The 25011-nt window shown below is 44.7% G+C and overlaps 1 protein-coding gene across 1 annotated transcript in view; it reads right to left on the bottom strand.

The window, feature by feature from the left end:
- adamts18 (ADAM metallopeptidase with thrombospondin type 1 motif, 18) overlaps window positions 1-25011 on the bottom strand; it is a 314116-nt gene that overhangs the window by 212975 nt on the left and 76130 nt on the right. The window contains exon 4 of the mRNA XM_034185420.1: window positions 8708-9002. Coding sequence (XP_034041311.1) covers window positions 8708-9002 — 295 coding nt within the window. The remainder of the gene's footprint in view (window positions 1-8707; window positions 9003-25011) is intronic.

The following is a 25011-nucleotide window of genomic DNA, read 5'->3' as shown; positions in this document are numbered from 1 at the left end:
GAGAGACTCACGGTGGCCCCCAGTTCCCTGCAGAAACTCCTCCAGACTTGAGAGGAGAACTGAGGACCACGATCAGAGACAATGTCGTTCGGGATCCCATGCAGACGCACGACGTGGTGGACCAGGAGGTCTGCAGTCTCCTGGGCCGTCGGGAGCTTCGGGAGGGCCACGAAGTGGGCCGCCTTGGAGAACTCGGTCTTGACTTCCTCTTCGTGCACCCGGGACAGGGCGTCAGATCGTTGGTTCTTCGTCCCGGGGCGGTAGGTGATCTGAAAGTCAAAACTCCCGAAGAACAGTGACCAGCGGGCTTGCCTGGGGTTCAGACGCCTGGCGGTCCGAATGTACTCCAGGTTCCGATGGTCCGTGAAAACCGTAAATTGTACCGATGCTCCCTCCAACAGGTGTCTCCACTCCTCCAGAGCCTCTTTCACCGCTAGAAGTTCCCGATTGCCGACGTCATAGTTCCTTTCAGCCAGGGTCAACATGCGGGAAAAGTAGGCACATGGATGGAGAACCTTGACAGACTCCCGCTCTGGGATAGCACAGCTCCTATCCCTGAGTCAGAGGTGTCCACTTCAACTATAAAGTGGCGATTGGGATCCAGCTGCACCAGAACTGGTACAGTCGAGAACCGGCGTTTCAACTCCCTAAACGCGGCTTTGCACCGATCCAACCAGGTGAAGGGGACTTTTGTGGAGATCAGGGCTGTCAGGGGGCTAATTACCTGACTGTAGCCTTTGATGAACCTCCGGTAGAAATTTGCAAAACCGAGGAACTGTTGCAGTTTCCTACGGTTTGTTGGTTGGGGCCAGTCTCTCACCGCCGCAACCTTGGCCGGATCAGGGGCGACGGAGTTGGAGGAGATTATGAACCCCAGGAAGGACAAAGAAGTGCGGTGGAACTCGCACTTCTCACCCTTCACAAACAGCCGGTTCTCCAACAACCGCTGCAGGACCTGACGTACATGCTTGACATGGGTCTCAGGATCCGGAGAAAAGATGAGTATATCGTCTAGATATACGAGGACAAACCGATGCAGGAAGTCCCGCAAGACGTCATTAACCAATGCTTGGAACGTTGCGGGCGCATTGGTGAGACCGAACGGCATAACCAGGTACTCAAAGTGACCTAACGGGGTGTTAAATGCCGTCTTCCACTCGTCTCCCTCCCGGATCCGAACCAGGTGATAAGCATTCCTGAGATCCAGTTTAGTGAAAATTTGGGCTCCATGCAAGGGCGTGAACACTGAATCCAACAGAGGTAACGGGTATCTGTTGCGAACCGTGATCTCTTTCAGCCCTCTGTAATCAATGCATTGACGGAGTCCGCCGTCCTTCTTGCCCACAAAAAAGAAACCAGCACCCATCGGGGAGGTGGAGTTCCGGATCAACCCGGCAGCTAACGAGTCCCGGATGTAGGTCTCCATTGATTCGCGTTCCGGACGTGAGAGGTTGTACAGCCTGCTGGACGGATACTCAGCGCCCGGGATCAAATCAATGGCACAATCGTACGGACGGTGCGGGGGCAGTGTGAGTGCCAGATCCTTGCTGAAGACGTCAGCAAGGTCATGGTACTCGGCTGGCACCGCCGCCAGATTGGGGGGGACTAAAACCTCCTCCTTAGCTGTCACACCGGGTGGAACCGAGGATCCTAACCACTCTCGGTGGCAGGTTTCGCTCCACTGAACCACAACCCCAGACGGCCAATCAATCCGGGGATTGTGTTTTAACACCCATGAAAAACCCAAAATCACTCGGGAGGTAGAAGGTGTTACATAAAACACAATCTCCTCCCTGTGATTTCCAGATGCAACCAATGTCACTGGCTGTGTCTGGTGTGTGATTAGTGGAAGAAGGGTGCCATCTAGTGCCCGCACCGACAATGGTGACGGTAAGGCCACTAGAGGGAGCCCAACCTCCTTTGCCCATCTGCTATCCAGCGGATTCCCTTCCGACCCCGTGTCCACCAGTGCTGGGGCGTGAAGGGTTAAATCCCCGCTCAGGATCGTGACTGGAATGCATGCAGATTTTCGGGGTCTCCCCGCGTGGGTATTGTGACCCACCCTTAGTCCAGTCTCTAAGGACGAGTGCTGCTGTATTGACCGTTTGGGGCATTTTTTCTGTGTGTGCACGGTTGAGCTGCAGATAAAACACTCCCCACGGACCAGCCTCCTTTGTCTCTGATCTGATCGCCTTTTGGCCCTGCTTGTTTCCATAGCAACGTCAGCGGGGGAGCTGTCGTCACGTGGAGTGCCCTGGCTGTGGAGCGTGGGGAAAACGGCTCTCTTTCGGACCCGGGAGGAAGAGGGACGGCTTGTGCCTGACCACGCCCTTCGTCTCGCTCCCGTCGGTGTTCTGTTAATCGGTTGTCTAACCGTATAACCAGGTCGATAAGCCCGTCTAAATCCCGTGGCTCGTCCTTCGCCACCAGGTGCTCCTTAAGGACCAGAGATAGTCCGTTTACGAAGGCGGCGCAGAGCGCAACAGCACTCCAGCCGGCTCACGCTGCCGCGATGCGGAAGTCAACTGCATACTTAGCTGCGCTCCGGCACTCCTGTCTTATCGACAGCAGCACGCTTGAAGCGGTCTCGCCTCTATGAGGGTGGTCGAACACCTGTCTGAACTCCCTCACAAACCCAGTATATGTCGTTAGGAGCCGTGAATTCTGCTCCCAGAGCGCCGTAACCCAGGTGCGTGCCTCTCCTTGAAGCAAATTTATTACGTAAGCCACCCGGCTGGCGTCTGACTCGTACATGACGGGACGCTGTGAAAAGACGAGCGAGCATTGCATTAAGAAGTCCGCGCACGTCTCGACACAGCCTCCGCACGGCTCCGGAGGGCTTATGTAAGCTTCAGGGGATGGTGGGGGGGTCGTTGAACGACCAGCGGAATGTCTGTTTCTGGCATTCGGTCAGCAGGAGGAGGTGCTGCAGCAGCGCCCTGAGCACGCGCTTCCACCTGGGCAGTGAGAGCCTCCATCCTCCGATTGAGAATAACATTCTGCTCAGTGACTAAGTCCAACTGAGTAGGGAAAGCGGTTAAGATTTGCTGCAGCTCACCTAACATGCCTCCTGCTGACGCCTGTTCAACTCACTCTTCCATTGGCTGTTCAAGCGATGGTTGACGCCCCTCGGGATCCATGACGCTGGCCGAGAAATCCTGTTGTGAAAGTGTAGTGACACGGACCCACAACAGGGGGCGGTAATGAACGGACAATGGATTAAGCCAAACAGTAACAATTTAATGTTGTGAATTACACAACGGAATACAGACAATTGCAGTTGAGGAGTACAGTCAATCATACACAAGGTGACGTGTGGGCAGGCTCGAGGATAGAAGACATCTGTCCAGAGAAGAGCCGGATCCCACATGGCTTCCACCGCCAACGGATCTGAAGAACACCGGAGCCGCCAAGTCCTGGGTCCCAGGTGGCCACCGTCTCCAGCTGTCAGACCTGGTACTGCTGGCAGAAACAGAAATAGTTAATGGTGGGTGTGTGGATACACACCCAGTAATCTCTCCATACTCAGTTCCTCCGGGAGGGAGAACCTCCACCTCCAGAAACAGTTTCACCCGTGCAGCTCCTGTTTGTCTCTTCCCTGGATGGACTGAGAGGCGAAGAATGTCGCCCTCCCACTATCCGCCAATCCAGCCTCAGACAGAGCCCGCAGGAACACGGCTGCACACAGAACAATGTTAGATACAACAATAATCTCAGCAGAGAAGATTACCTGAGTGGTAGCTGATTTCTCGGCGGGGAGGTGGAGTTGCAATCTGGCTTTTATGGTGATGGTAGAATGAGTGACAGCTGGTGCTGTTGACGAGTGACAGCTGTCACTCTCTGTTGCTCCGACGCCCTCTCGTGCTTGAAGCCCGCACTTCAAGCAGGGCGCCCTCTGGTGGTGGTGGGCCAGCAGTACCTCCTCTTCAGCGGCCCACACAACAAGAGATGTTCAATTGGATTCAGGTCTGGGCTCTGGCTGGGCCACTCAAGGACACTGACAGAATTGTCCTGAAGCCACTCCTTTGATATCTTGGTTGTGTGCTTAGAGTGATTGTCCTGCTGAAAGATGAGCCTTCACCCCGGTCTGAGGTCAAGAACACTCTGGAAAAGGTTTTCATCCAGGATGTCTTTGTACATTGCTGTATACATCTTTCCCTCAATCCTGACTAGTCTCCCAGTTTCTGCTACTGAAAAACATCCCACCACCATGCTTCACTGTAGGGACGGTGCTTGGTTTCCTCCAAACATGATCCAGTCTTTAAATGAGGCAGGTCACGATTCCAGACTGCCACTGTAACTAATGCGTTACATACATACGTATAACAGATTTTTTCCGTTTTATACATATAACGGATTTCAATTATAACGGACAAAATTCGCTGGTCCACCTGAATCCATTATGCGTGAGTTTTACTGTATCTCAATCAAAAGTGCCTCAAACACTCTCATTTGTAACAATGAGGTGCAAACTGGTACTGTCAATGAACAGACCAAGTTCGATCTACAACTGACACGCATTGCGGATTTAGCGGATATTTGATTTTAACATTGAAAATCCCTTTTGATCTATATTTTGTATTATATTTTAGCTCATGAAACATCACCTCTAAGAGGACTTTGACCTTCAAAATTTTTCCAAGGTAAAAATTTGTTGAATTGGAAATTATGTTGGCGGAGGTTTGAGCTCTATGAGCGTGGTGCTCTAGTTTAACACTGTAACTCAAAAACAACAATTCTCACAAAATAATAACAAAATAATAACTCAACAAACTAAACAGGCATATAATGATTTCAAACCCTTTAGTATCTAGTGAACTTTGACATACCAGATCATTCAAAAAACTCAACTTTGTTTTGCCTATGCAATATTCCATAGAAGTATCTGCCACCTGCTGGATGGTTTATTGATACTGGATTGATGTTACATTAGGAGGTCAGCCAGAGAAAGACAGGCTGTTTCTGTGCAGAAATGTGCTACCTTTTTGATTGTATCAACAGCAGGTGCATTGTAAATTTCAAATAACTTTGTCATCACACAACCCCACTGAGAGGATTTTGTATGAATGCAGCTGGCAGATACTTTGTCCTTCTTTCTATGTCTTTCTTAAAACATACGTGGTTTTGAAGTTACATGTGACTAGAAATGAGGTTCAGTTGCCTTCTTTATGTACGAACTTCCTCAGCTTTAGAGAAGGGTGTAATTTTAACTTTCATAGTCGTTTTCATGCCCTTTGCTCATTAGTATCTTTCAATTCCAAAGTCCTGGTAGCCACCAAGGCCCACACTGCTTACATTAGAAGTCATGTGACATCTGCTAAGACGTCATGTGACATGTGGCTTTTTGGAGTGTAAGTTAAACTAAGAAGTAACCTTTCTACAACACCAATTCCAATTAAGTTGGGACGTTGTGTGAAATGTAAATAAAAACAGAATACAATGATTTGCAAATCCTCTTTAACCTGTAGTTAATTGAATACACCACAAAGACAAGATATTTATTTTTAAAACTGATAGACTTTTGTTTTTGTGCAAATATTTGATCATTTTGAAATGGATGCCTGCAACACGTTTCAAAAAAGCTGGGACACTGGCAACAAAAGACTGGGACGGTTGATGAATACTCAAAGAACACCTGGTTGGAACATTCCACAGGTGAACAGGTTAATTGGAAACAGGTGAGTGTCATGATTGGGTATAAAAGGAGCATCCCCAAAAGGCTCAGCCCTTCACAAGCAAAGATGGGGTGAGGATCAGCACTTTGTGAACAACTGCATGAAAAAATAGCCACAACAGTTTAAGAACAATGTTTCTTAACATTCAATTGTAAGGAATTTAGGGATTCCATCATCTATAGTCCATAATATAATCAGAAGATTCAGAGAATCTGGAGAACCTTCTACACGTAAGCGGCAAGGCCAAAAACCAACACTGAATGCCTGTGACCTTCGATTCCTCAGGCGCCACTGCATTAAAAACTAACATCATTGGGTAAAAGATCTTACTGCGTGGGCTCAGGAACATTTCAGAAAACCAATGTCAGTTAACACAGTTTGTCGTTACGTCTACAAGTGCAAGTTAAAAATCTACCATGCAAAGCGAAAGCCATACATCAACAACATCCAGAAACGCTGCAGCCTTTTCTGGGCCCAAGCTCATTTGAAATGGACAGATGCAAAGTGGAAAAGTGTGTTGTGGTCTGATGAGTCCACATTTCACATTGTTTTTGGAAATCATGGACAGCATGTCCTCTGGACAAAAGAGGAAAAAGACCATCCAGATTGTTACCAGAGCAAAGTTCAAAAGCCAGCATCTGTGATGGTATGGGGGGTGTGTTAGTGCTCATGGCATGAGCAACTTACACATCTGTGATGGCACCATCAATGCTGAAAGGTACATCCAGGTTGTGGAGCAACACATGCTGCCATCCAAGCAACATCTTTTTCAGGGACGCAATTGCTTATTTCAGCAAGACAATGCCAAGCCACTTTCTGCACGTGTTACAACAGCATGGTTTCGTAGTAAAAGAGTGCGGGTACTAGACTGGCCTGCCTGCAGTCCAGACCTGTCGCCCATTGAAAATGTGTGGCGCATTATTAAGCGCAAAATACGACAACAGAGACCCCGGGCTGTTGAACAACTGAAGTTGTACATCAAGCAAGAATGGGAAAGAATTCCACCTACAAAGCTTCAACAATTAGTGTCCTCAGTTCCCAAACACTTATTGAGTGTTGTTAGAAGGAAAGGTGATGTAACACAGTGATAAACATACCACTGTCCCAGCTTTTTTGAAATGTTGCAGGCATCCATTTCAGAATGAGCAAATATTTGCACAAAAACAATAAAGTTTATCAGTTTGAACATTAAATACACTCAACAAAAATATAAACGCAACACTTTTGGTTTTGCTCCCATTTTGTATGAGATGAAATCAAGGATCTAAAACTTTTTCCACATACACAATATCACCATTTCCCTCAAATATTGTTCACAAACCAGTCTAAATCTGTGATAGTGAGCACTTCTCCTTTGCTGAGATAATCCATCCCACCTCACAGGTGTGCCATATCAAGATGCTGATTAGACACCATGATTAGTGCACAGGTGTGCCTTAGACTGCCCACAATAAAAGGCCACTCTGAAAGGTGCATTTTTATCACACAGCACAATGCCACGGATGTCGCAAGATTTGTGGGAGCGTGCAATTGGCATGCTGACAGCAGGAATGTCAACCAGAGCTGTTGCTCGTGTATTGAATGTTCATTTCTCTACCATAAGCTGTCTCCAAAGGTGTTTCAGAGAATTTGGCAGTACATCCAACCAGCCTCACAACCGCAGACCACGTGTAACCACACCAGCCAAGGACCTCCACATCCAGCATGTTCACCTCCAAGATCGTCTGAGACCAGCCACTCGGACAGCTGCTGAAACAATCGGATTGCATAACCAAAGAATTTCTGCACAAACTGTCAGAAACCGTCTCAGGGAAGCTCATCTGCATGCTCGTCGTCCTCATCGGGGTCTAAACCTGACTCCAGCTCGTCATCATAATCGACTTGAGTGGGCAAATGCTCACATTCGCTGGCGTTTGGCACGTTGGAGAGGTGTTCTCTTCACGGATGAATCCCGGTTCACACTGTTCAGGGCAGATGGCAGACAGCGTGTGTGGCGTCATGTGGGTGAGCGGTTTTCTGATGTTAATGTTGTGGATCGAGTGGCCCATGGTGGCGGTGGGGTTATGGTATGGGCAGGCGACGAAGAACACAGGTGCATTTTATTGATGGCATTTTGAATGCACAGAGATACCGTGACGAGATCCTGAGGCCCATTGTCGTGCCATACATCCAAGAACATCACCTCATGTTGCAGCAGGATAATGCACGGCCCCATGTTGCAAGGATCTGTACACAATTCTTGGAAGCTGAAAATGTCCCAGTTCTTGCATGGCCGGCATACTCACTGGACATGTCACCCATTGAGCATGTTTGGGATGCTCTGGACCAACGTATACGACAGCATGTACCAGTTCCTGCTAATATCCAGCAACTTCGCACAGCCATTGAAGAGGAGTGGACCAACATTCCACAGGCCACAATTGACAACCTGATCAACTCTATGTGAAGGAGATGTGTTGCACTGCATGAGGCAAATGGTGGTCACACCAGATACTGACTGGTATCCCCCCCAATAAAACAAAACTGCACCTTTCAGAGTGGCCTTTTATTGTGGGCAGTCTAAGGCACACCTGTGCACTAATCATGGTGTCTAATCAGCATCTTGATATGGCACACCTGTGAGGTGGGATGGATTATCTCAGCAAAGGAGAAGTGCTCACTATCACAGATTTAGACTGGTTTGTGAACAATATTTGAGGGAAATGGTGATATTGTGTATGTGGAAAAAGTTTTAGATCTTTGATTTCATCTCATACAAAATGGGAGCAAAACCAAAAGTGTTGCGTTTATATTTTTGTTGAGTATATCTTGTCTTTGTGGTGTATTCAGTTGAATATAAGTTGAAGAGGATTTGCAAATCATTGTATTGTGTTTTTATTTACATTTTGCACAATGTCCCAACTTCATTGGAATTGGGGTTGTATACTATACAAGTACTATAGAACCCCACCATACAATTCAGCATAGCATCGAGTCAAGCACAAAAGTCATCAGTTGTTGAAATATAAAGAAAATAAGGTTCCCTTACATACATTGCTTGGGGCGTCCGCAGAAGTGTAGCCTCTGAAACTTTCCATGGTGGTACTCATGGAGGTGATGCTGCTGTTGATGATGATGATAGTGGTGATGGAAGTATGGATTGTCAGATTTGGAAGAAGTGTCACGAGATGGGCTGCCAGCACGATTACAGACGATATGTTCTGCTGAGCGTTTGTAGACGACATGTGGGTGGTGACCATCTGGGGCGCTGTAGTCATGCTGTTTGGCAAGATGCTGAGGTAAAGGAGCAATCAAGTATTCCTCATGCGATACACGAATCAAGCCTGACTGAAAAACACAAACACAAGAGGCATTCACAGAAAAACAAAAACATTTAAGAATGAAACGATGAAGCGACATGAAGGGATCATTCAAGCTTTGCTTTTCAAAATATATCACGTTTGATGTAATGAAGTCCAAAACTGAGAAGTTAACTCTGAAATACACTGTCATAACTAACCAGTATTTCATTACGTACAAATCATCTTTAAATGCTGTAAGTTGCATTTAGATATCTGGTTGTGTGCAGTTATTAATTTACTGACAGAATACACAAACCAGCATCTCCCCACATACAGACAGGCCCATAAGTATTTGGACAGTATAAATTTTTTGTACATTTTTCTCTGAACACCATCACAATGGACAACAGAAAGCTCCTGGTACGATGTGGATATGTCAGGAAGATCATCTGTGTAAAACGTGTGCCAAATCAACATCCAATTTCAAAAACTGAACCACCAAAAGAACAGCAACAACACAGACCCTATATTTTCAAGGGAATAACTCATTGAATTTGTGCTGTACTTCGTTTACATCAGTCATTAGACTGATGTACATCTAGAGTTGGTCACCAAGCACCAGACTGTGGCCCACTGCTCCTTGTGATTGTATTGTGTATAACTCTAATTAACATGGGTTAAATGCAGAGGCCAAATTTTGCTATATTGTGTCCGTATCTGTCCGTCTTCAAACAATGTCAATAAAGGCTCTCCTTCTTCTTTTTCATCATCAAGAAATACAACCAAGACAATACTGTGTGGCAAATCTGTCTGGACTCTGTAGTTCTCAAGACAGAATCCACCAAAAAGCTCCACCATGAAGCTGTAACTGGTGGTGCAACAGACAAAAGTTGCAGTATGTTCAGACTGTTCACGGTCTGGTACCCCCCTACCTAGCTGACCTAATTAAACCCTACATACCAGCCCAGGCTCTGCATTCTCAAGGTGCAGGACGACTTATTGTCCCTTGGGTGAATAAAAAGTCTGCGGGTCACAGAGCTTTCTCTTATTGTGCTCCTGTTCTGTGGAATGATCTCCCTGAGTCAATAAAACAGTCAAATTCTGTAGAGACTTTCAAGTCCAGCTTAAGACACACTTATTTTCCCTTTCGTATGACTAGCATACTGGCATAGTATGTTTCTATGCTTTTTACTCTTTTAATTCATTTGATTGGGAAATGGAGCGGGCTGCGCCCTCACCTTTATCTAAATTCTGGGTCTTTTTGTGAAGCTTAGGGCAAGTGGCCGGCGATCACCTTAGTATTTCTTCTGTTTTTCTTGTTGCTTAATGATGACAAATTATACTGTATTTGTCTTTCTGATACTTGATTCTGCTTTTTGTTCTTTTCTCTCTGTTTGAGGTGCAGCTCCATACAGAGATGGGTGTGGTATCTGTTCCAGAAACCGTCCTGTGCACCAGCAACATTTCCTGTATGTTTGCTTTGTGAATTGTTTTGTAATTTGTGTCTATAGCATGGCCCAAGCAGAGGGTTAGCCCTTTGAGTCTAGTCTGCTTGAGGTTTCTTCCTCAGAGGGAGGTTTTCCTTACCACTATTGCTCTGGGGGTTGGTAAGGTTAGACCTTACTTGTGTTAAGCGCCTTGAGGCAACCTTGTTGTGATATGGCGCAATATAAATGAAAATAAATTGAAAATTGAAATTCTCCATTCATAGGCACAGAAACCTGTAGCCCCGTTAAAGTTGCAATGGGTGTCTTGGTGGCTTCCTTCACTAATCTCTTTCTTGCATGGTCACTCGGGTTTGGCAAACTGCTTATTCCAGACAGATTTACTGCATAGCACCATACTGTTTGAAAGTCCAAGACATATTCAGTAAAATGCTCATATGTCCAACCCCTGACTTGTCAAAGAAAACTGAAAATCCTCATGTCAAATTAGTTATGCCCTCTGAAAATGGAAAGGTACATCATACCATTGGCTGTAATTCATAAATGATGAATGTAATCCCCCCGCCCACGTAACCTTCAATAAAACTGAAAGTGTATACAGATTCAATATATATACTACCATGTTGCCCGTGGGGATCCATGGGTGGTGCCCAAGTGGTTAATGCACTTGGTTTCAGTGCAGAAGGTTCTGGGTTCATATCCCACCCCTGTCACATTTCTCCATGTAATGTGGAGTTGCGTCAGGAAGGGCATCCGGTGTAAAACCTGTGCCAATTCAACATGCAGATCCACCTTAGATTTACTGTGGCAACCCCGAGTGTAAACAAGGGAGGAGCCGAAGGGACTTACTTTTACATTTTTCAAGGGTGGTATAAATTAAGCAATGAGCAAAACCTTAGCCTGCAACAATTTTTAGACGAGAAACTCAACCCTTTTATTTCCTGTTAATTATGTTGTTTTTTTTAATGTTAATTTACTGTCTTAATGTATTTATAAATTGGTTAGGTTGTTGTTATCATATACACACTGTTATTATCATCATTATTATTATTATTGGGGAATGTGATGGTCTAGTGGTTAAGGTGTTGGGCCTGAGACCAGAAGATCCTCGGTTCAAATCCCCGCCTGACTGGAAAATCACGAAGGGCCCTTGGGCAAGGTCCTTAATCCCCAATTGCTCCTGGTGTGTAGTGAGCGCCCTGTATGGCAGCACCCTGACATCGGGGTGAATGTGAGGCATAATTGTAAAGCACTTTGAGCATCTGATGCAGATGGAAAAGAGCTATATAAATGCAGTCCATTTACCATTTACCATTATTATTTTATTATTACTTCTATTTTGTCATTTGATTTTTAAATGCACCACAATGGAAATAAGTGATTTCACTTTCTTGTGTCATCCATGTATTTTTAACATATTTACAATTATATGCACTTGCACTCATGCTTTTAATATAAAGATCAGTGTTCCATTGGCGCCGTTCATCCTTGACCCAGGCATCCTTTCACGCAGGCGTGAAAAAATTCACCCGAGTTCCTCCCGAGTGACCGAGCTCCTCACGCTATCTCTAAGGGAGCGCCCAGCCACCCTGCGGAGGAAACTCATTTTGGCCGCTTGTACTCGCCATCTTGTTCTTTCGGTTATGAGCCAAATCTCATGACCATAGGTGAGGGTTGGAACGTAGATCAATCGGTAAATCGAGAGCTTTGCCCCCCTGCTCAGCTCTCTTTTCACCACAACGATCCGATACAGCGACCGGATCACTGCAGATGCTGCACCGATCCGTCTGTCGATCTCACGCTCCATCCGTCCCTCTCTCGTGAACAAGACCTTGAGAAACCTAAACTCCTCCACTTGAGGCAGGGTCACTCCACCGACCTGAAGAGGGCAAAGCACCTTTTTCCGGTTGAGAACCATGGCCTCGGATTTGGAGGTGCTGATTTTCATCCCAGACGCTTCACACTCGGCTGCAAACCGCTCCAGTGCAAGCTATAGATCCTGATTTGACGAAGCCAACAGAACCACATCATCCGCAAACAGCAGAGATAAGATTCTGTGGTTCCCAAACCGGACCCCCTCTACACCCTGACTGCGCCTAGAAATTCTGTCCATATAGGTAATGAACAGAACCGGTAACAAAGGGCAGCCCTGGCGGAGGCCAATGTGCACTGGAAACAGGCTTGACTTACTACCAGCAATGCGGACCAAGCTCCTGCTGTGGTCATAGAGGGACCGGATAGCCCTTAGCAAAGGACCCCGGACACCGTACTCCCGGAGCACCCCCCACAGGGTGCCTCGAGGGACACGGTCAAACACCTTCTCTAGATCCACAAAACACATGTGGATTGGTTGGGCGAACTCCCATGAACCCTCGAGCACCTGATGGAGGGTGTAGAGCTGGTCCAGTGTGCCGCGACCAGGACGAAAACCACACTGCTCCTCCTGAATCCGAGGTTTGACTATCGGTCGAATTCTCCTCTCCAATACTCTGGACCAGGGAGGCTGAGTAGTGTGATCCCCCCTGTAGTTGGAACACACCCTCCAGCCCCCCTTCTTAAACAGAGGGACCACCACCCCGGTCTGCCAATCCAGAGGCACTGTTCCCAACTGCCACACGATGTTGCAGAGACGTGTCAACCAAAACAGTCCCACAACATCCAGAGACTTAAGGTACCCCAGGAGCTTTCTGACTACCTCGGTGACTTCGGCCTGGGTAATGGATGAGTCCGCCTCTGAGTCCCCCATCTCTGCTTCCTCTCTGGAAGACGTGACGATGGGATTGAGGGGATCCTCGAAGTATTCCTTCCACCACCCGACAACATCCCCAGTCAGGGTTAACAGCTCTCCACTCGCACCATAGACAGTGTTGGTGGGGAGCTGCTTCCGCCTCTGGAGGCGTCGGATGGTTTTCCAGAATTTCTTAGAGGCCGACCGATAGTCCTCCTCCATAGCCTCCCCGAACTCCTCCTAGACCTGAGTTTTTACCTCTGCGACTGCACAGGCTGCAGCACACTTGGCCTGCCAGTACCTATCAGCTGCCTCCGGAGTCCCACCTGCCAACAAAGACAAGTAGGACTCCTTCTTCAACTACGAGCGGCTGCATCAACAATGCGACAGTGGAGGTGGAGAACATGGTCCACTCGGACTCCATGTCTCCAGCCTCCCCCGGGATCTGGGAGAAGCTCTCCTGGAGGTGAGAGTTGAAGACCTCGCTGACAGAGGGTTCTGCCAGTCGTTCCCAGCAGACCCTCACGATACATTTGGGCCTGCAAGGTCTGACCGGCTTCCTCCCCTCCCAGCGGATTCAACTCACCAGCAGGTGGTGATCAGTCGACAGCTCAGCCTGATGAGTCTTCGTCACGGACTTAACAGGCATCTCCAGTCAACCGAAGGGATGTCAGTTGGTGCAGTATGACAGTAATAATAAAGAGCTGAAACTTGAGATAGATTTTTCAGTTTTAGTATGTTTGACAAACTCCCAATTTTCTTGTTTACCATATAATAAAGCAGTTATAGACTTTTGATTTTGGTATACCCATGATTATGCGGCCCTGGTCAGGATCCGCATAATCATGGGTATACCTCATCAAAAGTCTATAATTGTATATTATGTCATTCATATGCAAACATACTGTAAGACATGCAGCACAGTGCTTCAATTTTCTGCACTACAGTCATAAATTGTAGAATATTCTGTTTGACAGCAGTTGGGGTAAAGACAAGTTCATCTTGCACTTGCATGTGTGCACGAAGCATGCATAAGTGTCTTCGATGCCAGTGAACAACACAAAGTTTCCCTGTATCCAACACCTGCCATTGACAGAGTCAAAGCACTGCTGAAGCAGCTGTGGAACACAGAGCCTGCAATCCTTCTTACAATAACACAGACTTCACCTCCAAACCCACCCACATCAGCCCCACCCACACTTACAAGCCAAACCCATTCGTATCATCAGCAGATGTGCACAGCTGTTCAACAGAGGTGATTTTTATTTTATTTTGTCACAGAAACATGTTACCAATTAGGCATTAAGCAGTTGGCATCAGTATCTCTATGAACCAACACAGGAGGCCAGAGGTTATGTGAGTGTACATGCCTGTTTATATGTTTTAAGTAAAATACAAAGTTCAGTTAATTTATGGTTAATATGGTCAGGAGGACCATAAGTATTTTGGCAATGACAGGATTTTTGTAACTTGCCTCTTTGAGGGGCTGCCTGTTATTTTGCTAACAGTGAAATAGCATATTGTATATCCTGGTGATACAGGCTATAGTAGAGAAGCTTGAATCTTCAACTGGACTGGGTTGCTTGACGCGAGGACGTTTCGCTTCAAATCGCAGAAGCTTCCTCAGCTAAAATTCTTGCTCTGGAAGTCTGACTTCTGTCTGACTCTTGTAGAGAAGAATAAAACTGAGTCAGACAGAAGTCAGACTTCCAGAGCAAGAATTTTAGCTGAGGAAGCTTCTGCGATTTGAAGCGAAACGTCCTCGCGTCAAGCAACCCAGTCCAGTCGAAGATTCAAGCTTCTCTACTATGGAAACCACCTGGACAACTGAGAGCCTACACAGAAACGTGATACAGGCTAGACAATGCACTGCAACCCTATCCAAGATAAGTGATATTACCTCCATTTTTTATAAACAAAGATTATTGTATATACTAATAATCCATTTTACAGCTATCCACTTAAATCCATCTATCCATCCATCCATCCATTGAAGTTAAGCCTGGAAGTGTGCACTGGTGCTGCACTTTGCTGGATCCACAGCACCACGGTCAGTTCAACAGGGCCACTGTGTGCACGAATCAACTCACTTCTACACACTGAAACAGGGCGTTGGGTAACTAGACGACATATACACAAAGAGGTCAGGGGTCACTGGGTCAGTGGGAGAGTGTGAGTTTGTGAGTAAGTCGTCGAGCGTCTGTCTATTGTTCTGTATGATTGATTGCACAGCTATTGGGTCCTGGATGGCAACCATTCAGGCAGACAACCAGTCCATTCCCACATCTCTAACCATCTATCATCTGTAACCATCTATCATCTCTAACCATCTATCTGCTGCTGCTTGGTGAACCATTGATGTTGGCCTTGTCCAGCTACAGGGGTCCTGAACACTCAGGCACCTGAGTGCTGAATCACGCACAGAGAAACGGGCCACATGGTCAAAATGTCAAAGCCGATGCTGCCTCACAATGCAAGTGATACTCCTCGTCCTCTCTTAGTAACCGCTCGTTTGATGCAAAGTCATTCCAGTGGTACCCAAGGATCCACCGAAGACACCTAAAAGTGCCAAAGACATCCAATCGTCACTTTAGGTCACTGGATAGCATCCAAGTCTCACAACAATACAGCAAGACAGGGACCCTAAAGACTTGGACCTTTATTCATCTGCAAAGATATCGGGATGACCAAACACCTTTATCCAGTGGGCTCATAACTCCATAAGCTCTTCCCAAGCTCCTCTTGATCTCAAAGGCAGAGGACTATAAATGTACGTCACTGCTGAGATAAGTGAATGTCTGTAAAAGTTCAACATTTTCACCACATACAGATACACTTCTGATTCCTGAGTCCTGGAAGGTGTTAAAAGCCTGAATTTCGGTCTTGCTCCAGGACAATCTCAAACACAGACACTCCGATTCCTCACTCAACTGCTCAAGTGCTGCAGTCAGAGTATCGATTCCGCAAAAATCACAGCATCAGCCGCAGAGTCAAGGTCAGTAAACCAAAAGCACCCATCACTGGTTACCAAAAAATAAAAATAAATAAATAAATAAAACAGTGTTAGAAGAAACTTTGCACAGTGCAATTTTTGCTTGTTGCATCACTAATCACAGCATCATGGTGAAGTGCAACAGAGAAGGATTTTCACACAAGAAAATAGATCAGATCTTGGCTTAAGTCTCCCATGTGCCTTCTGACAAACTGTAGCAGAAATTTTTCATCTTACTTTTAAGTAAAGCCTGCTGTGATGGGGCATGTCACAGGTGGCCGCATTGTAAGGGAACATAAGGTACGACAGTTTGGCCATGTGCTGCTTCTCTGGGCATGATCCAGGTGCCTCAGTGTTGAGGACCTGAACAAGTGGAATTAGTAAAGCCTCCTGACCGCCAGAGGGCGGTGCTTTAGCACCTGGATAACTACATGTGCGCAGCACAGAGGCCGAGAATATATACCAACAAAGTCACGCCATTGGCTGTGACCTGGGTGACGTCACTGGTTGTCTTTATATACCAGATGAACCCAGCGATCGTTTCTTTTCGGAATGAACTCGCAAGACTCTGAGTTACAAGCAACTCTGGCGGTCATCCAGAATTCATAGAACCGTGGTTACATTCGTAACTCTCATTTTACCTGGTTGTGGCAAACAGAAATCTACATTTGAGAGGCATGACCCAAAGCGGTTCTGTGCATACTCCCAGAACTGACCTGAGCTGATGTCACAAAGATTCAACAGTGATTAAAAGTAAAAATAATGGCTGGCAGGTCTTCCCCAGATGGAGGTATACATTCTTTAAGTGCACTGTCTAAATTATTGGTCAAAATTCTTGCTGTACTCACTCGAGGAGCACAGTCTGGAAAAATTCTAACAGCAGATGCACTTGGTTGGAGAATCTGGCTTTCGATCTGAGGGCGGATAATTGTGAGAACAGGACTTTTCCCTAAAAAATAAACTGAGAGAGACCTAATCTTTCTTTAAGCAACTGTACCAACAAACATTTTAAACAGGGTTTAATCTATTTCACACACACAAAAAAAATCCTCGATGCCAATTACATATTAAGTATTTTGTTGTGGGAAGTTGTCAAGTCAATTTCCCACCTAAAAATAATTCCAGTCTGAATCCTGCAAGTAATAGTGATGTGCACTGATGAATAATTTATCCATATCACTCTCTGACATATGACTACTGACAAAACAGCATCTCACCTCAACCTTGGATCCACTGACACATTAGTTGCTCTCCCAACTGAAACTATGAACAAGTGAACCTGAAACATTCCTTCTGACCAGGGAATGCTACCTAATTCCCTGTGCATGGTGCACCAAACGTACACAAAATAGCTGTGCAATCAATCATACAGAACAATAGACAGACGCTCGACGACTTACTCACAAGCTCACACTCTCCCACTGACCCAGTGACCCCTGACCTCTTTGTGTATATGTCGTCTAGTTACCCAACGCCCTGTTTCAGTGTGTAGAAGTGAGTTGGTTCGTGCACACAGTGGCCCTGTTGAACTGACCCATTCCCCCCATAATAGCAGGTGACAAAATAAACAGACAGAACAATAGGGGAGCCGTGGTGAGACATTTGTTGTCAGAACAGTGCCTGGATTCATGGCAGGCAGCCATCATCAGCCAAATCTATAAATCCATCCATTCATCCATTTGTGTGTTCATATATCCTTTCTTCCATTCATTCATCTATCCACCTATCCAACCTGGAAGTCTCCCCAACAACAATCCCTCTACCCCACTGCCTATAGGCTCAACTTCTCATTGGTCCATGTATACATGAATCTTTCATAACGGAATACAGCCTTGTTTATCTATTCATTATTACTTTTAAATGCCTCCTAGCTGCATTTACCCTCAGAGCCCCAGTGAGTCTCTCCAGCATCCTGGTCAACTTTTCATCATAGTCCTATCAAAAGTGTTCAAGACACATATATGTCTCACATTAGGAAAGCTGAGAATGTTCTGAACATTTTGATATGCAACACATGGGCATGACATGAAAAGAAAGTGCCTTAAAAGGGAAATTTCTTAAGATATAGTAAAAGTAAGTCCCTTTGGCTGCTCCCTTGTTTTTCACTCAGGGTAGCCACAGCAAATGTGGATGCTGGATACCCTTCCTGACGCAAAACTCCACATTACATGGAGAAACCGGTCAAGGTGGGGTTTGAACCGGGAAACCTCTGCACTGAAACCAAGCACCCTAAGCACTTGGTACCACCCCTGCTCTTAAGATATGGTAAAATCCAGAAAATACCCTTAGGGCTCTAAGGGTCAAACACTAATCTCTATACAGTGGATTATGCGGAGCTATAGTGCTTCCTCGTGGTCAATTTGTACAAAGAGATTGGTGGCATTAACCAAGTTGGACATCACGTCATGTCACTGAGCATAGCCATGCTGTCACGATCTTTGTATTATTTGGTAACAAACTTCTAGTCAACACTGTGAGCATGAAACGTTTTATGCATATTGGCCAAACATTACTATGTTCTGGGTTGTCTAGAGAAGCACCACAAGATGTGGAAGTCTGGTTTCCACAATTAAATTACCATTTTTGGAAGGGATTTTGTCATAAGTATTATTTTTAGAAAATGTATTCATTGGCATAATCACTGATAATCTTGTATAAAGGAAATTCCTCAGTGAAAAATGTTACATTTGTAAAATGTCTGAGCCATTTCAATCAGTCTCATACTAAAAGCTGAAGTCATAAGCCACTGATCTTGTGTGTGGGCATAGTTAAGGTCTTGAGGTATTTAAGCAGGGGAGAAAAGATACCCAGTGATACTTCTGTTTTTTGTTTGTTTGGTTGTTACTTTTTTAATGAAAACCAAAATGTAAGTGTGACGGACATTACAAGAAAAGGACACATGAAAATTTCCTCAAACTTTATTTCAAAATTCTCTGAAAACTAACAACGATTCATGATGACATATAGGGGGTATAGAGGGGAGTAGGCTTGCTAATGTACAAACTGCAGTAGAGAACAAACAGTGAGGTGCCTACCAGCACTGGCTTCAAGGTTGTGGAAGAATTCCATGTGACAGATGTTACATGAGGACTGTTACTTCTGATTCATTAACATGACTTGCAGATCAAAAGATGTATTTGGAAATATTTTACTGATTGGCTTAGGAAAAGATGAAATGATACAATTATTGATGATTTAACATCAAGTTACACCCTTTCATGCATTTCTGTGTTTAAAAAGTTTTAGAAAATCTGAGAAAACTGTTTCCACTCCCCTACACAATCAACCTTTCTAGAGATACATGCAGTGGTGGGCACAGATAACCAAAAAATTTACTTTGATAACAGATAAGATAACTGAAAAGTTATCTTTGATAAAGATAAACCGATAAACCACCCAAAAATGTATCGGAAGTTACAGATAATCAATAAATTCCGCTGTTTTCTCTGGTACATTTGCAATAACTAAGAAGCTGAAGTTAATTTTTAACACGATCGCTTTTGAAAGCATCAAAAGACCCAAAGAATGAGCCAGAATGTTTGACTATGCTGCCCCCTGTAGAACACAGCACATACAAATCCTGAGAGCACCCACAAAATCAGCTCTTTACTAATCATAATCATTTTTCTTTCAACATTCTGCCCCTGCTAGAAGCACTTGTTTATTACAACACTCCCAGCACAGAGGCACCCAGAGAGCAGTCACAAGGCCAGCTCTCTATCAATTACAATGCTCCGGTCAGGCGGAGGTCTTGAAAAATAAAGTCATACTAACTTATGGTTTTGTGAAAATACTGATAGAATAACTCCATTAATGTCAATTCTGTCATTTGTACAAAGTTAAAATATAACATATATCTTTTAATGTTGAATAATGCACTAATTCTGAGGTTTTGTAATAAACACAGACCGCAAAGCATTCTGGGTAAAAGTGCCTCTGCTAAACATTGATTGGTTCAGTCATTCATTATGTAAACCAACACGTTAATGTGACGTGTGTTGGTTTAAAGATAAATGTGCTTTTGTAAAATATTCCATTTTATTTGTAAAAACAGGCATTTTTACGGAGCCCTGGAAGTGTCATCGCAAAATGTTTTGCATGTGGAGAGAATGCGCGCATGTTTTATTAATGCCGTGCACACGTTTGATGATGTGTGCATGTTTTAATGTTGATGTGTTGTTGATGTGTTGTAATGTTAATGATGTTGTAAAATGTGCACTCAATATTAGTAAGTAAGTAAGTAAATTTATTCACGAGGGCTGTCAATAAAGTAATGGTCCTTTTTATTTTTTTCAAAAACTATATGGATTTCATTCATATGTTTTTACGTCAGACATGCTTGAACCCTCGTGCGCATGCGTGAGTTTTTCCACGCCTGTCGGTGACGTCATTCGCCTGTGAGCACTCCTTGTGGGAGGAGTCGTCCAGCCCCTCGTCGGAATTCCTTTGTCTGAGAAGTTGCTGAGAGACTGGCGCGTTGTTTGATCAAAATTTTTTCTAAACCTGTGAGACACATCGTAGTGGACACGGTTCGAAAAATTAAGCTGGTTTTCAGTGAAAATTTTAACGGCTGATGAGAGATTTTGAGGTGATTCTGTCGCTTTAAGGACTTTTCACGGTGCGAGACGTCGCGCAGCGCTCTCAGGCGGCGTCATCAGCCTGTTCAAGCTGAAAACCTCCACATTTCAGGCTCTAATGATCCAGGACATCGTGAGAGAACAGAGAAGTTTCAGAAGAAGTCGGTTTCAGCATTTTATCCGGATATTCCACTGTTAAAGGAGATTTTTTTAATGAAAGACGTGCGGACGGATCCGCGCGTCGGGACCCAGCCGACGCGGTGCGGCGGCACAGGAAAAACACCTCCGTGTTGATAGCCATTTGTAAAATCCAGGCGGCTTTTGATGGCTTTCAGTGGAGTGAGTATATGAGAAATTGTTTAACAGGCAGGACATGTTCCAACTTGTCCTTAAGGCTTTCAACAGAGGTGTTTTTCCTGTGGCGGAGCGTCGCGGCGGCTGCCAGGGTGTGACATCTTGCCATGTCTGTTTTGTTTTTTGGTGTGTATTGTTATTTTCTTTCATTCATTGGTTTTCTGTGTGTTTATTCTCTTACTGTTTTTTTTTTTCTGCTTGAGTCTGTCTCTATCTCTCTTGTCTCTCCCTGGGTTCGTGGTGTTTCTCTCTCTCTGGCCACTCCCTTGTTCTGGTGCTTTCCACGCACACCTGTTCCAAATTTGAAGCTCATCACCTGGGGTTATATAAGGTCACTGGGTGCTTCTTGTCCTGGCCAGATTGAATCACTGAATAAATATGAAACAACTGTGTTGAAATGCTTTACTGTTTCGAAGCATTTGACGCAATTAAATATGGTGACATCTGCTGGCCAATCTTCAGTATAGCACTTGGATGTAACAATAAAGAGCAAGGTGCCATGAGACAGTAAGGTACTGTTATCTATGTTTAATAATAAATGTTCTATGAGCATCTTTAAATTTTTGACTATATTTACATTTAAAGACATTAATAATATACTTGTTATAATGTGGTTGTGCCATCATAAAAACTGCATGTAATACAGATATAAACTGAGAAACGCTTGTGCAACTAAGGACTGTTTGTTGGGGTTCTGTCTGGGCGGGGGTTATTGTGTTGTCTCTGTGTCGAATGCTTGTCACTTGTGTCTGTCTCCAGTGTCCATTGTGGCATGTGTTGGTTAGCCCTGAATGTATGTGTGCACACCTGTCATTCTGCCGTTGGTGTCAATTGTCTGTTGGGTGCAAGTGTTTTTTGGCTCTCCCCCCCTGCCTCCCGGTTGCATGTGTGTGTGTTTGTCAGAGTGAGTGTATGAGCATGTGGTTGCCTTCTGCGTACCCTAGTTCCTGAGTTTGTGGGTGTGGATGCGATCCTCTGTGTCATCTGCCTGTGGACGTATCAGCATGGGTGAAGAGGTGTGCTGCCTCCCGGATGTGTGTGTGGGTACATGTGTACACGTGTGCATCTGTTCCGTTCTTCCGTAGTCTCTGTCTCCCGTCATCTGTTGGGGATTCCCTATCTTGTCTTCCTGTCCCTCCGCCGCATGCCGTTGTCATGGTCATGTCTGTTACCTGCGCGTGGCATCTGTCAGCTTGGCCATATCCGAGGGTCCTGGTGTCCCAGTTGATCCCCCCCACATAGCAAGTCTGCTGCAGTATTGTCACACATTGCATCCTACCCAGATTTATTCATATAGATAGAAAACCTGTCCCCATCTTGAACACATACAGCTGTACAGTTGTATGCAAAAGTTTGGGTACCCCTGATAATTTCCATGATTTTCCTTTATAAATCATTGGTTGTTTGGATCAGCAATTTAAGTTGAGTATATCATATAGCAAACAAACATGGTCATATTTGAGAAGTGAAATGAAGTTGTAAGGATTTACAGAAAGTGTGCAATAATTCTTTAAACAAAATCAGGCAGGTGCATAAATTTGGGCACCCCAACAGAAAAAATACATCAATATTTAGTAGATCCTGTTTTTGCAGAAACAGCAGCCTCTAAACGCTGCAACTTCAACTTTGTCACTGAATCGTGAACATTGTTCAAAAGAATCTACTGATATTGACTGGAATCCATGTGACCCTCAACTTTAACAAGAATCCCAGTACCTGCACTGGCCATACAGCCACACAGCATGATGGAACCACCTCCAAATTGTACTGTAGGTAGCAAGTGTTTTTCTTGGAATGCTGTGTTCTCTTCAGCCATGCATACCGCCCCTTGTTATGTCCAAATAACTCAATTTTAGTTTCATCAGTCCACAGCACCTTATTCGAAAATGAAGCTGGCTTGTCCAAATGTGCTTCCTCTGCATTCCATTATCTCCTTGTGCAAAGTGCGCTGTATAGTTGAACGATGCACAAACATACTATCTGCAGCAAGATCATGTTGTAGGTCTTTGGAGCAGGTCTGTGGGTTGACTATGACTGTTCTTACTATCCTTTGCTTCAGCTTCTGAGATTTTTTTTTGGCCTGCGACTCTGGACCCTAACTAGTACTGTGCCTGCGCTCTTCCATTTCCTCACTATGTTCCTCACAGTGGAAACTGACAGCTGAAATCTCTGAGATAGCTTTTTGTATCCTTCCCTTAAACCATGATTTTGAATAATCTTTGTTTTCAGGTCATTTGAGAGTTGTTTAGAGGCTCCCATGTTGCCACTCATTAGAAGAAATGCAAAGAGGGGAAACATTTGCAAATGGCCACCTTAAATACCCTTTCTCAAGATTGGATTCATCTGTGTAAGGAGGTCAAGGGTCAGTGAGCTTACCAAACCAATTTTCTGTTACAATAATTAGTGTTAAATGTATTCAAATCAATAAAATGACAAGGATGCCCAAATTTATGCACCTGCCTAATTTTGTTTAAATAATGATTGCACATTTTCTGTAAATACGAGAAACTTCATTTCACTTCTCAAATATCTGTGTTCATCTGCTATATGATATATTTAACTGAAATTTTTGATGCAGAAAACTAATGATTTATAAAGGAAAATCATAAAAATTATCAGTGGTGCCCAAACTTTTGCATACAACTGTATCTACTTGTCTGAACCCACTTTTGTGTAAATTCTCTCAATTCACATCTATAATTTCTTCCCTGGTCATGTATTATTTGACCTCCCCACGTATGATTGGGTAGGGGGTGTTGTGGGCATGCCCTGTTAGTCTCTGTCAGTTCTATTCTGGGAATTTAGGGGTTCCTCTGGATTTGTTTTCTGCATTGTGGGTCAGGTGCATATCAGTGTTGGGCAGCCCCTTCCCATCAGGTGTCTTTGTTGATTCTTATGTCCGCTGCCTTGTGTGTGCCATCTCTGGAGTCCCATGTATGCTTTGTCTTGTCGGTCCCTTTAGTGTTGGTGACTTTTGTCCCTCACATGTCTTGGGTAGGCATGTCTCTCCGGCACCCTTATGCGAGTCTTCTGGCCTGTGTGTAAGAAGTCTGATATGCTTTTATCCCCCTGACATGTTCCTAGAATGCCATCTGTAAAAGGAATGTTTCTTGTGGATAAGTTCGCTCTATCAGCTTGTGTCCTCTTAGGTTGGAGACTGGATCTGGTGGTTATGTCCTTACCTGTAGGGTCCTTGGTTATGCTTTATTTTCAGTCTTCTGTGGATGCTTGTGGTTTGCTGCCCTCTTCTGGTTTCTTTGTTAGTGCACGTCCTTAACGCCTTGATTAGAAACATCTGTGGTCCATTTAGGTTCTGTATTTATACATCCTCTGTTTTTTGTTCCATGCGGGTCCATTACATGGTGTTTTTTGGGGGTTTGTTATGTCGTCTCCTGCTCCTTCCGTATGTGCTGTTCCTACCACCTTGACCACGGGTTGTGAGTATCTGAGTTTTGACTGCTTGATCTCACCTTTATTCTTGGCTTCAGCTTTTTGCCACAACCCCGATAGGGTTTAAGATCCATTTTTGGTTTGATCCCTTACCACTCCGGTTCAGGCTCAGAACCCCTCACCCTCTGTGGGTTAAGAATGTATTTTTGTTGTAACTTTCCCTTCTGATATCTTCCCCCCACCCCTGAAAAGAAAGTCTGTGATAATATTATCACCCATTTCATCCAAACCAGATTTATACATGGCTGACAAAGTGTATGTCACATGGATGTGGTCTTGCCCTTGAATGTCCTCAGATATCTTACCCCCTACCCCATCATGTTCTATCATATTTCAGGTTGTCAATCAATTCCATATGTTTGTAGAGTATATTTGGAAGGGGGATTTAAAGACACTTCGGAATCAGAAATATTACTATTGTAGATAGCTATAGATACACAAAGAAAAATACCAATATCGTTCATCGTCAATTAAACTGCTTCATCTGGGACCCTAAAACATCAATCAAT

The sequence above is a fragment of the Thalassophryne amazonica genome, chromosome 2, assembly GCF_902500255.1.
Source record: "Thalassophryne amazonica chromosome 2, fThaAma1.1, whole genome shotgun sequence".
NCBI classification, from domain to species: Eukaryota; Metazoa; Chordata; class Actinopteri; order Batrachoidiformes; family Batrachoididae; genus Thalassophryne; species Thalassophryne amazonica.
The sequence above is the reverse complement of the archived record's forward strand: the minus strand, read 5'-3'. Positions and strand labels throughout refer to the sequence as shown.